Source organism: Neopsephotus bourkii, unplaced genomic scaffold (genome assembly GCF_033783945.1).
Source record: "Neopsephotus bourkii isolate Nb327-2 ecotype Australia unplaced genomic scaffold, CSIRO-AGI_Nbou_v1 NB_960, whole genome shotgun sequence".
Taxonomy (NCBI): Eukaryota; Metazoa; Chordata; class Aves; order Psittaciformes; family Psittacidae; genus Neopsephotus; species Neopsephotus bourkii.
Window position 1 is genome coordinate 565,307 of NW_026901454.1, and position 13,733 is coordinate 579,039.

Consider the following 13,733-nt stretch of genomic DNA (forward strand, 5'->3'; position numbering starts at 1 on the left):
TCCTCGGCAGTCTCTGGGGGCAACTCCCGCAGCCCCGCCGCCGCCGCGCTCCCTCTGGCGGGCAGAGCGGCCGAGCCGCCGAAGCCTCCATTCCCCGGCAGCCCCGAAAGGGAACCCAGCCCCGCGGGGCTGCGGCTCCAGCCGTCGGGCGGCCCTGCACCCGTCCCCGAAGGGCGTTTCGCTCCGTCTGCACGTCCAGAGGGGCGAAGAGGATGGGAAGGGGACGGCGCCTGGGCCCCAACACCGTCCCCTCCGAGGCGGCAGTGGTTTTGTGCATGCTTATGGAGTGAGGTGGCCTTTTGGGAAGGGGAAAAAGACCCGTGTAACTCAGGCTAACTCTACAGTCAGGCAACTGCGGAAAATAACCTGCAGGTTCAGAATATTATCGTGAAAGAATAAGTATATGCCTGTAAGAACGCGAAAACCCTAGGGCCGCCAGTGTAAGGCACTGCCCTTTTTATTTCCACGTTTTTACCGAGGATGACCACCCTTTTCAAAAGTGGTGACAAGCAGGTGTAGAAGAGGAAGTGCTTACAAAATTGCCTCGAAGAGTAAAAAAGGCTGATAGGGGTTTTGCACCGGGGAGTGCTCATGTAAATAATGCAGTGCACTGCTGCCTTGCACATCGTGTGTATTTTAAGCAGTTCCACACGTGATGCGGGTAATGTTCGTGCTCGCTGCCTGCCTACGTGGATACACTGCTTTCCGCGGTTAAAGATACACGGAGGCACAAGATACAGCGATAGTGGCCCCCCCGGCGACTTCAGCTCCTACAAAAAAGGACCGAGCAGTGGCCGTGTCAGGAAACGCCCAGAAGACAAACAGTCACGTTTGTGAGCTGCTCGCAGACCGTATCCCCTACATGAATGGGAATTAAAGTTTTTTTTCTTTTTCTACCCCTAAAAACCCTCCACCCTCCGCACAGGCGAGAGCATTCCGCTGCTGTCCGAGACATGCAAACTCCGCAGTAGCTGGAGGCGCGGGAAGTACCCGGGGCCTGTCCCGCTCCCCCGCACCGCTCCGCGCCCTGCGGGCCCCGCTCCGCGCTGCCGCCCGGCGGGCCGCTCTCCGCGCCGCCTCATCGCGTTAATCCGCGGGACAATGCTCCCGGTAACCACCGTGCTTTGGCCCCGGTTGAAAAGGGCCGGAGAGAGAAGGGCAGAATGGGAGAAGAGGGGGGGCAAAAAGTGTAAACTTTAATTCCGCACAGTTAAAGAAACACGGGGCTCGGGGGGGGGCACCTGGAAACGGGTTTTCCGACAGCCCGCCGAGGCGGGGAGAGCGCTCCTCCCTGCCCGGGAGAATCGAGCTCCCCTCGGCTCCCCTGCAAACCTATCGCCGCCTGCCTCTGAATAAATACAAGAGCACAAAAGCAGCCGCAGCGCCGTGTGACCGCGCACGGAGGAGCCTCCTGTGAAAACAGGCTGCGGCCAGGCCTCCAGAGAGGGGCAGAGAGGGGCGGAGAGGGGCTCAGCGGGTCTACGCACCGCCCCGCGCAGGGCCGCGCACCGACGGGCCGGGGCCGAGACCGCGGCCGGGTCGGCGGCGCTGCCCTTTTGAATGCCTCCCACAGCTCGGAGTGCTGGCAGGGCGCTGGGAGCGCCAGTGAATGTAGCCCCGCAGAGCCAATGAGCTGGGACCGGATGCGATATATCCTCTGGGACAACAACTGCTCTGTTCCTCCTCAGATCCACATGACGCCATTTACTGCTGCTTTTGCAGAGAGATCACCCTACCTCCTCCGGAAAGAAAAAGAGAGAGAGGGAGAGAGAGACCGAGCAGAAAAACGCCGAGCCCCTACAGCTCAGATCTCAAACCTTCCTCCTCCTCCTCCTCCTCCTCCACCTCCTCCAAACACACAACAACAACCACCACCACAAATCCGCTGCGCTCCCAAAACACCCCCCCCCACCCCCCCCCCCCCCGATTGCAAACCACAGAGCTGCCTGCAACACACGCTCGCAGAGGGAGCGAGAAAGCTAGAGGGAGAGGGGAGAGGAGCTTGCAGCAAGCAGCTTCTCAGCAGAACGGCTACATTGCACAAGCTGTTTTTTTGGAGGAGCTCAGTGGAAGAAAGCTCTGGGATTTTATTTTAGATTCACTTTATTTTGTTTTCTTTGGCTTTTCCCTTCCTCTTGATCATTTGCAACAACAACAACAAAAAAAAAGTGACTTGATATTGGATTCGGCCTCCGGTTCATTGAGGGAAAAAAGGAAAGTGTGTGTGAGAGACTTTGAGTGATTTTTTTTTAGGAGCAAAGAAAACCCACCCCGATCCGGAGAGGTGTTTTTATTATTATTATAGTATATACGCGCACACACGTATTTATAATCGATCTGGGAGAGGGACCTAACTTTGCTCTGGACTTTTTTACGTGATCATTCTTACTTTAATTTGCAAGTTGGACTAAAGCAGTTTGGAAAAGAACTTTTTTTTTTGCTTTAGGGCTGGATTTATTTGCAAGCCGCAGGAAGAAGAAAATACAAGAGAGAGAGGGGTTTGGTGCAGCGCCGCGATCACGGTGAGAGCCTTTTCCTTCATTGCAAAACAAGCTTTTCAGTAACCCCCCTCCAGCCCCCTTAGTTGCTCCAAGAAAACTCGTGGAAATGTTTGAGGCTGATGCCTTTTCCATTCGCACAGGTTCTCCCTCTCCCCCCTTTCCCCTCTCCTTCCTTTCTCAGAGAGGAGCCGGAGGTGGGATTTCAGAGCGTTTTCTCTCGGAGGGGGTGGGGGGGAGCTCTGCTGGGGTTTACCGACTGAGCCGCCTTTGCTCCCCGCCGGGGTGCCTCGGGGGCGCGGGGGGCGGAAGGCTGTGCGGGCTCGCAGGCATGCCTACGGAGGCTGCGAGCGGGGCGACGGGGGGGACACAGAGCACACGGGCCGGGACACGCAGACACAGAGTTCCGCGTGCTCTCGGGTGCTGCGGGGAGCGGGTCACGGGCGGTCCTCACCGGTCACGCGTGGGTTTCCGACAAGCCCCGCGGGGAGGTGAAGGGAGGGCGCAGCGGGGTGGGCTAGCGCAGGGGCTGTTTGTGTGAGTGTGTGTGGTGTGTCCCTCCGTCTTGGGGGAGAGCGAGCAACCCGCCTTTCAGTGCGTGATTTACGCCCGTCTGTAGTGGCGTCGGGAGATCCGTGCAATTCGGAAGTGAGTGCACGTCTGGTACAAACCTACGTGAGCGCGTGTGTGTATATACATCTCTGTTTCTCGTGTGATGAAATTAATTCGATCCATCAGACGAGGGAAGTTCTTTTCCAGGTTCTGCCATACAGAGGGCATGTGTGGAGGGGACGGAAGGCTTCAATTTTTGCTTTTACTTTTTTTTTTTTTTTTTTCCTTAGGTGGGTTTACTTTGTAACACCCCCTTTACTCTCCCCCTCAAAAATCTGGTGTTTTCAGCAAGTTATTTGTGTGTCAGTTTGCCCCACCCCGATGGTAAAGTCTCTTTTGCCCTAATCCATAGTCTGATCACACACTCGGCCCTTAATGGGGGTTTCAAAGCACTTTGAAAGAAGAGGAGGTGGTTGGTGTGTGTGCGGTGGGGATGGGGGTGGGGGTGCCTTGCACAGGCTCCGGACACAAAACAGAAATTCACGGGCAGAGGACTTCTACCCCTTAGGCTCGCCTTCTCCCCACCAGGCAGACACGGGGTTTTTCCACAGCACGCAAGAAGCCCCTTGCGTTTTAAACTTCCCCGAATGTGCCGAACGCGAAACCCGCCCCCTTGCTCGCCCTTTTGCCAATCCCAGCTAGGAAAAGTTAGCAATCATGGCACTTGAGCTCTGCGAGAGTGGACTTTGGCTTTTAGAAGTGTGGAATCGTGTTATCGCACACACACACAAAAAAGGTGAATGCTGCTTCCCTGCTCTTGGATGGAAAGGGGAGAAGTGCTAGATCAGAGAGAGGAGGAAGAGACGTGCTTTCCCGTAAGAGTTTTCAGGCAAACGTATGTTCGCAAATAAATATGCTGGAGGTTTGCGTCTCGTCCTGTTAGCGGATTGATTAAGGGGAGAAAAAGGAGGGAGGATAGCCGGGCTCGGACCGATGTCCCGCTGAAAAGGTCGTTTGGGTCCCTTCGGGCCGGGGCAGAGGGGGATGGGCTGAAGGTCAGGCAATTTGCAGATTATGCATAAAATAAGGGGAGGTTTTCCAGCGACTGGCTTTGTGAAGCTGAGTGGGTGCTTATGGCAAGGCGAGAGGGGGGTAATCTGCTTTTTGCTCGTCTGCCCCGGAGGTGTTGTCTCCAACCATCTGCGGGGCTCCTGGCATTACCCGGGAGGGGGAACAAGTCTTCTTTAGCATCTCTCGGGGGAGGGCAGGGGGGAAGAGTTAAAAGGAAACATGGGTTTGACTTTCCTGATAAGGCGGCCTCAGCAGCCCCCTCCCACCTCCCATCCCAGAGGATGTCTCCTGGTTATCTCCAGGTTGTCTGCACTTGCGGGGCTGCCGGCGGCTTCCGCGGGCGAGGGTCTGCCGCCTCCCACCTGCCGCGCCGGGATGGAGACGGGAGCTGGGCAGCTCAGCGCGGAGCCTTCTCCTCCGCCCCCCACCTTGGCGTCTGAGCCGGTGTCGTCTTAAGCGCCTGCAGGTCAGGGTCAGCTCCGCTCTTGCACTGGGTTGGCATTTCTGGAGAGGCTGGGTCTCCTCCGGCGTGCCTTCTCGGCTGGCTGAGTCTGCCTGAAAGCTGGATGTGCAGGACAGATAAGGCTGCTAGTTCATCTCAAGGGTGGGGAAAGGGTTTTATTTTCTGCCCTTTTCCTTTTTAAGATAGTTTTCCAGATGAGAAAATGTCTACTTAAACTGCTGGTTGAAACTTTTTATATGGCAAAGGTTTTAATATGAAGAAAACATTAGTAATAATTCAAGATAAGTTTGCAAGGCTTTTTTTTTTTTTTTTTTTTTGGGGGGGGGTTGGTGTGGCGTGCACACACACCATGACATACACTTTTCATGTCACCAGGATTTGGCAATATTTGGAGTAGGCAGTCACTCTTAAAAATTAGGGTGGGTTTTTTTTTGTTTGTTTGTTTTGTTTTGTTTTGTTTTTTAAAGAAAAAGCACTTGAGGGGAGGGAGCCAGGAATTAAAAGGTTAAATATTTTGCACTGCTGCTAAAGACAGCATCTTGAGGTAGTCATTGTTAAACTGTTTGGCCATATTTTATTATACAAGGGTATAGTATTATTGTTGGTAACTGATGTGTACAGAGTAATACTGTGGTGTTCTTTCTAGGTATAATTGAAGACATTGTGTGGTCCTTGTAAGAAGCTTGCTTCCTGCTTGGGTTTTAATTGTAAAATATTGTTCTGGATTTTTGTCTAGGTAATTGGATTTTGGAACCGCTTTAAGATATGATAAAGGCAAGGCAAATATTAAGCGATTTAGAGGGCAGTACTTGAAACTTTTGCATATCTGAGCATGGAAGTTAGTTATTTACAAGTGCTCATCTTCTGGGTCTTTTACTGGGTTTCCATTTAAATTCTTAAGTATGCAATTCTACTTTGTAGTTAATGATCCTTTAAAGCACTATTCGAAATCAAGTAGACTTCCTAGATGATGGCAATGTTTGGTTATATTATGCATGCCTCTGTCCCACAAGCCACTCTTGGTAATATTTACAATTTGGAATGTAAGCTATGGAATTTTTTCCGCATTAAAAAAAAAAAAAAAAACCCACCAAAACTGTGGTAGTATTGCTTTTGTAATATTGAGCCTTAAAATAACAATCACAGTGGTGTACACAAGTATGACACACATGTATGACACACACTGAAATACTGGAGAGAGATATTTTTACTTATGCTGTTGAAGTTTTTGGTAGCACTAACTTATTAAATGTCTAACCTCAAACATTTTATTGCTATTTAGTGTTTTTCTTGGGACCATTGGTATTAAACTAAAATTTCCTATTTACATCATGTAAAGTTTAACGTGTGAAAAGACTAGCCTACCAAAATATTATCCAGTTTTAAACAAAATTGGAGAATTACATGTCTGTCATCAGCAGGTCACATTACACTTGCTAAATACTTGAGGGCTTCTTTTTTTTCTAATGTAAGTTTTTCAGTAGCATGATGTGAAAAGAAGAGTCACTTCAAGTGGTTGAAATATGATCACTCTAAAGGCCATGGTCTAACCAGAAGATAGCCTAGGAAGCCTTGGTCATCAGGAGTGATACCTAGACTTTCTAGAGCCATAAGATGCATGGACCGAGAACAGAATCCCTTTAAGCTGTCCATAGGAGCAGGCAGGACAGGCCAAGGGAAGTGCATTCAGCTGGCAGGCACTCCGCCCCAGATGTGACTCTTTTTTTAATGGCTGATGCATTACTTGATTGTGTGCAGTGCTGTGGGTTCCTGCAGGCTTGAAAGGCTGCATGAAATGTGTTGCAATAGTGAACCCTCTCTTTGTTGCTGCAGGAATTCAGATGTGTTCTAAGCCTGCCGGGGTGAGCACGCTTCTGGGCACTGATGGAGACAAGAGCTCAGCACAGCAGCGGGTCACAGGCCTTGCAACAGGCTCGGCGTGACAGTGGGAGACCACACGGGGAGCCCGACCCGCGGGATGTCCTGATGCAGCAGGTTCACGTCTTGTCGTTGGACCAGATCAGAGCCATCCGAAATACAAATGAGTACACAGAGGGACCTACAGTGGCTCCACGGCCGGGGATCAAGTCCACTCCTCGACTAGCAACCCAACCCAAAAATGAAAGGCCCCATGGCTTGCCTGAGCATCGCCATTTTAGCCGGATTCAGCACACACAAACACATGCCTCTCCTCGAGTGCCTCTGTCCCGTTCTGTCAGCACGGTCAGCACAGGTTCACGGAGCAGTACAAGGACAAGTACGAGCAGTAATTCATCCGAACAAAGACTTCTTGGGTCATCTCCAGGGCCAGCTGCTGATGGGATAGTCCGAATGCAGCCCAAGTCTGAGTTCAAATCAAGTGAGCTGAAGCCGCTGAGCAAAGAAGACTTGGGAGCGCACAGCTACAGGTGTGAGGACTGTGGAAAGTGTAAGTGTAAGGAGTGCACTTATCCAAGGACCCTCCCATCGTGTTGGATCTGTGACAAGCAGTGTCTTTGCTCAGCCCAGAATGTGGTCGATTATGGGACTTGCGTTTGCTGTGTGAAGGGCCTCTTCTATCACTGCTCTAATGATGATGAGGACAACTGTGCTGACAACCCCTGCTCCTGCAGTCAGTCACATTGCTGCACTAGATGGTCCGCCATGGGTGTGGTGTCCCTCTTTCTGCCTTGCTTGTGGTGTTACCTACCAGCCAAGGGTTGCCTTAAATTGTGCCAGGGCTGTTATGACCGGGTAAATCGGCCAGGGTGCCGCTGTAAACACTCCAACACCGTTTGCTGCAAAGTTCCCAGCATCCCCCCCAGGAACTTTGAAAAGCCAACATAGCATCACTAGTCAGAAATACTAAAGTAACAAGGATTATTTTAAAGTACATATGCAACCAACTAAGCAGCTATGGTCTTGGCACTGTAGTAGAAGGGTTGGGGAATCTACTTTGCTGTTTGCAGTGAAATGCTTGTCTCTGTGTGCCATCTTAACTGATACGCTTGTTAGAATCCAGCTAGTGGCATACAGAAAAAAGAAAAAAAAGGGATGCAGTACATTGTGACCCACATATTGCATAAGCTAAAGCAACACAGACACTCCTAGGCAACTCTGTTGTTTGTGAATAGTACTTGCAAAATTTGTAAATTAGCAAATGACTCCTTTTTTTTCATTGTTTTCTGCCAGAGATAATGTGCTATATTTTTGTATATACAATAATATTTTCAACTGTGAAAAATAAGTGGTGTCATAAGACATGGCACAGTCACAAAATATTATACTAATATGTTGTACATTCGGAAGAATGTGAATCAATCAGTATGTTTTTAGATTGTATTTTGTCTTACAGAAACCTTCTATTACAAGACTCTGATTTCCCTTTGGACTTCATGTATATTGTACAGTTACAGTAAAATTCAGCCTTTATTTTCTAATTTTTTCAACATATTGTTTAGTGTAAAGAATATTTATTTGAAGTTTTATTATTTTATAAAAAGAAATATTTATTTTAAGAGGCATCTTACAAATGTCACCCCTTTTTATGAGGACGTCATAGTTGCTGCAAATAAGGGGTGAACGATGCATATGTTCACTATAAAATAGAAAATATATTAACGTTTGAAATTAAACTGGGCTACTTGTCATTTTTTCCCCCCTATTTACTGTTCTGAGTTGGGAGAACTGGTGCTTCTAACTGAAAATTTCACAGAGATACAGTCACAATGAGTCCAATACAAGAATGAAGATAGAATTTTTAAGTGTATTTTTTTGTGCTTGTTTGCTGCTTCACCTGAAAATGATGAGGGATTTTTTGCTTCCTTCCTTTGCAGAAGTGTCCCCTACACAGTTCCTATGACCAAAAAGGAAAATGAATATAGGAAAATGCATTAATTCATTCCAGACTAGGACTAATAGGTACTGAAAGCTTGACCTATAAGTGATGAGATTTGTGCTTCAAATAGGAAATAAGTAATCATTCACAAAAAATGTTAGGCTTGCATGGCTTTACTCAGAGAGAAAATAAACAAAAAAAAAAAAAAAAAAAAAGAAAATTAATACAGTCAGTGCAAAAAGCTTGCAGGATTATTTGTTAAAATAGAAGAATACGCCACAGTGAATGATAGATCTGAATGCAGTCCAGCCTTATGTCAAACATGTGCCTCACTTGTAAGAAGAAAGTTGCTTGATTTGTCATCTGTGGCAGTTACCTTCCACTGAGGTCAAAATCCTTTTCACTGCCAAGTTTCTCACCGGAAGCCTAGAGAATGATTTACCTTTCTTTATTAACAAACTATCATTTCCTGTTCTGAGCATGTCTCTCCAAATTTAGAGCTCTTAATGTTGAATTTTATTTATATGTTTCTTAAGCTGGCATTTAAGAAATAGTTGTATTTTTAAGCTGACGCTCAGAAAGATCTCACAGCCTTTTCTGAACCCTCTCCAACAAAAACAAGTTATAACTAATAAATTAAGGACTCATTAAAAGTTGAAAACCAGAGCATTGAGTAAATGTTGCATCTTTTTGCCCCTTGATTTTCATCTGTGATCTGGTGCTTGGGCTATTTTACATAGGCCTGTAGTACTCGTAAATCTAATGCTCTGTGTTTGTGTGTATTGGTTATTAATCATCAAGTGAAATTAAAAAGTGCAAGTCCTGACTAGTTTGCAAAACAAAAAATAGTTGATACATGGGCCTTGTTCTCGTTCTTTTTTTTTTTTTTTCTTTTTCCTTTGCTTTCTGCACCAGTTGGCTGAATACCTTGGTATGCAAAGACAAGCAGTATATATTTAGCCTCCTGAGTGGAGTTTGCCAGGAAGAAGGTGGCTGTATGTTACAGTAGTAATTTGTCTGTATTTAAAGCACATCTGTATATTGCAACTGAGTGCTGGGGCATATATGTGAGATTATACTTGGCTGCTGATAAACAGACTTTTATTACTTTCTTTAGAAATTCTGTTCCTGAAGGAGCTGGTAACCATCATGTGTTTCCATTCACTGAATGTAATTCTTGAATTAGGTACTTATGCCTGAACTGTCCAGGGTTAATCTTACTGATTGAAAACAAACATGGGCATAATCCATTTACTGGGGGGATCTTTGATCTTTATGCTGAAAACCCCAAAACCCACTGATTTTCGTAGACATTAAATCCAGTATTTTCATTGCATGGATGAGCTTGACAATACTGAAGGTGAGCCCCGTCTTTTCAGTGATTTATGTTTCGGTCAAGGCAGATATCTCTAAGGAAGGCTGAAGGTGAAACTGGAAAACTGTCATGTACCTACTAGCTAAAATCCCCAGTGCTAAAGTTGTGTTTTGCTTTGCACTGTAGGAAATGCTTTGACAATCTAGGTAAGTTCTAAGGGAAAAGGAAATTCATCTTCTTGCTGATAGTGAAATCTGAAGATGATCTTAACATTAAACACTGATCCTCACTTTCTACTTGGTTCTTAACAAGGGTAAATAATGAATCTTCCCCACCCCAGGTAAGCTAACTACCAATGAATTGGGTTGCACATATGACTTGGGAATGAGGACATACAGGAGGATGCCATTAGGCACAGACTATTGACCTAGCTACAGTGCTGGGGTCTTGGCTTCAGTTAGTATGAATTAGTGTGTGCATGTGCAGTAGACTCTTAAAAGTTGGCTTGTGTATGTCAGTTACCATTCTAATACAAAACTCAATTAGATAAGGTTTACTATACTAAATAAAACCAAAATCTTGCCTCAAACAGATTAGATTGTTTTAGTAAGTATTAAGAGGCCTTTTTAAGTGGATTGAGATAATGTTATTAAAACATGCCTACTTTGTCCTTCGAGATAGGAAAGTGGAGGTCCAAGAAAGGAAAAATTTCCATACATAGGTTTTGAGGATAACTGCGAAAGTCATGCCAGATACATACCATACAGGACTCTGATTTTAGACAGCTACTAAGCCATGAGAAAGGGGAAAACCTGTCTTATTGCTATATTTGTTGTGTTGTTGCTTTAGTATTTTGATCTGTTAACCTCTGATAAATTGTGAAGTCCCTGTAAGGTTTGCTTAAAGTTAAAGGCCTGCAGGATTGGACTGACAGTTCACTGTAGAAACAGTGGAAACATAAATTTTTTTAAATATTTTTTCAATATGACATGAGCTACAAATATGTACATCAAATTTCATTGTACGGTAACTTAAAATAGTCTCTACTAATATCCTCCAGCAAATTTTTTATTTTGCCGTTTAATGGTTTGAGGCTTGATTGTAATTTCTTTTGAGACAGTGATCACGGGGGAAAAAAAAAAAAGGAAACTTGGATTCAAGTGGAGAACAAAAAGGTACAGTACTTTAGATGGAAATAAAATGTGTTCTTAAAGGATTTAAGATCATATTGAGGTGAGTACTTATATATTCAAGTGAGTTACCAAATCAGTCTTCAAAAACCAAAATTTTCCAAACGAGGAAGTGCAGTAGTTAAGGGCTCATGATGATTAACATGATAGCTTTTTTGCACTTTCTTACAAAGCTCATGGCATGTGTGAGGTGGAAGTGACTTGACAGTAATGAAGTACAGATCATTCATGCACCATGCTTTTTTTTTTTTTTTTAATCTACAATATTACCTGTATTACCTTTTTCACTTTTGACAAAATATAAACCAATTCGTTTCATGATGAGTGAAAACTTAAGGCTTATTCTTAGGTGGCAGGGAGAGAATAGAACTCATTTCTGTACTGCAGTAGAACATTCAATTGTTTTTAAGAATTAACTGTTGGGGAAGATGAATTTGAACAGTCTGTCTCAGATGTTCTTAGATGCGTGCAGGTACAGCAAGTAAGAACGATTTCACTTGCTGAGACTAATTTCTCAATCAGTCAATGGAGCAGAGCAGAGCTCCAGAAAAAGTTTGGCTGAATGTGAGAGCATGCTTGACTGAGTAATGTCTGTATGAATAGTATTGGATAGATTCCTTACTGAAAATGTCAGTGATGTATTGGCTCATCTTAAATCAATTACAGGTTGGGTTTGCAGGTAGACTACATTGTGACAAAGTACAACAAATCCTTACCAATGAAAATACTCAGTTTTGTTCCTGTTTACCCAATCTGATTTTAAACTGGAAATGTAGAAGTTAAAATTGATGTCTCATTGAACTCAGGACAGTTTGACATGGAAACTGTGCATATACAGATATAGTTCACATATATATATTTTTTTTTTTGCTTTCAAAAATGTCCATTTCAATCTGAGGAGACCCCATTATGCTGTAGTCTTACTTATTTTTCTTCATATTTATTCTTTCTGGTCCCCCTCCCTCCCTTTCCTGGCCATAATACATAAAAGTTTATTGCCAATTACTAGGACAAAACATGAAAGAGGAGGATGAAACATGCTTTTCTTATTAGTTTTCTCTGTCTCTGAAAGTTTAAGAAAAGGTAGGAAAAATTATTACCTTACTGTACTTAACCTGCATTTTAGAGAGAGACAAAGTGGTTTTCAATTCATGTGACATTGAAATCCACAGTTCCGGAAAACATCTTACTTTCATTTCTTTAGTGTGATCTTTATTACCTGAAAAGGCTTTATGTCTCTTTAAAGAGCTTTGCTTTGTTTTAACCTATTGGTGCTGTATTTCAGGTGGCAGAGATGGAGGTCTTGTTACTGTAAAGGCATAATCTGCTGTTCCTCTGTCACAGGGGTTGTTCAGAAGATAGCTGATGCAGTTACCTTTGGGCATGGATAGAAGCAATTTCCCTTGAAACAGGGTAGGAGCTCAGCATTTTCAACCTTGGGAAAAGGCAACAGTTGTACAATGTATCAAAAAGTTTCTCCTTGTCTGTGCTGTTGGAAACTTCTCCTTCTCTGACTGGGAGTCTGCGTGCTGGTTACAGAAGCTTATGGCCAAAATGTTCAAACTTCTAGACTAAGATGGATCCATTCCCATTTCAGTAGAAGTTACCAATAATCAGAAGCTTTGACAGCGTAGCCATCTATTACATAGGGTTATTTATGGATATTTTAATACTTAGGAGTTCAACTTACATTTTACAGTGCTCTTACCAAGGGAGATAATCTGCTTTAAAAAATGTAAAAAACTGTAATCAGAGGAGCTGTACTTTCCTGAAAGCCTGCTGCATAATTGCAAAACCACTTGGTGCACCTGAGATACGTTACAAGATAAGGCACTTGGTGCAAACCAGATGATGTAGGTGCAAGTTTAACTTGGAGAATCTGAGCCTGGTGTATTAGGATGAATCACCAACTTATGGACTTATGGACACCTAGAGAGCACCTTGAACAGAGTGGGGGATTTAAATTTGTTTTTTTCCCTCTAATTTTATTTTGATCAAGAAGCAGAGTATATGAGCCAATCATGTGATTGCTAGTGTGATTACTGATAAAAGAATATCTTGATGCTCTTTCAGTGTGCCTCAAAAAAGCACAACGAAATGGAAAATTTCTAAATGACCATTCAAAATTAACATTGTCATCTTCAGAAATGAAGTAAAACTTTAGGGCAGTAGAAGTTTCAAAATTAGTTGTTCTGTCAGAAAAATGCACTAATTGGTTAACTTAAAACTGTTTCTTTAATTAGTGACAGATTCACATTAGGTCTAAAAATCAATTCAGACCTTTGCCAGCTTCCACTGTAGTGCAGTTTTTATCGGTTTCTGATTTCCTTGATGTCATTTCTTGTTTCCATACCAGACAAGCAAAACTTGGTGTACCACAAACCCTGTCAAATGCACAAAGTGAACAAAGTTTTTCTTCCCCCTCATTTCTCTTGCATAAACTGTTAAGGAGAAAATTTCAAAATTGTTTTGTTTGCTTTGGGTCATTTTGTTTATGCATTTTGTTTAATTATCGTAGACAGAGTGATAATTGAGTGCTGGATTTGTGATTTTAATTTTCTTTTTTCTTTCTCTTGCTGTATTTGCACAATGAAGTATGAAGGTAGAGCAGTTAAGGGACCAAGATTACACTTTGGCAACTTACTTAACTGCAGCTGCATTGAGTAGTGAAGAAACCCAGCCAGAAGTGTCAATGACTTCTTGCAGAACTCACTGAATGCATTGTGCCTTTTAGTGGTAGGTTTATTGTATTATCTTCTACCTCTGCTGCTCTTCAGGTGGAGGTTATGCAGTTGTTTATCATGTATACATTTTTATCCCTAAGTGA

At 44.2% G+C, this 13,733-nt stretch overlaps 1 protein-coding gene across 5 annotated transcripts; it reads left to right on the forward strand.

Moving 5' to 3' along the window:
- The first annotated feature begins 1,512 nt into the window (after nucleotides 1-1,512).
- SPRY2 (sprouty RTK signaling antagonist 2) lies at nucleotides 1,513-8,198 on the forward strand. 5 transcript variants are annotated; one of them, XM_061358961.1, is made up of 3 exons: nucleotides 1,513-2,522; nucleotides 5,231-5,320; nucleotides 6,418-8,198. In XM_061358961.1, the coding sequence occupies exon 3, from the start codon at nucleotides 6,469-6,471 to the stop codon at nucleotides 7,408-7,410; it is 942 nt and encodes a 313-aa protein (XP_061214945.1). In that variant the 5' UTR covers nucleotides 1,513-2,522; nucleotides 5,231-5,320; nucleotides 6,418-6,468; the 3' UTR covers nucleotides 7,411-8,198. The 5 variants fall into 5 exon arrangements, with proteins under 5 accessions (XP_061214945.1, XP_061214944.1, XP_061214948.1 ...); XM_061358962.1 differs by lacking the exon at nucleotides 1,513-2,522 and adding an exon at nucleotides 4,173-4,587; XM_061358960.1 differs by lacking the exon at nucleotides 5,231-5,320 and having other exon boundaries at nucleotides 1,517-2,522.
- The last annotated feature ends 5,535 nt before the right edge of the window (nucleotides 8,199-13,733 follow it).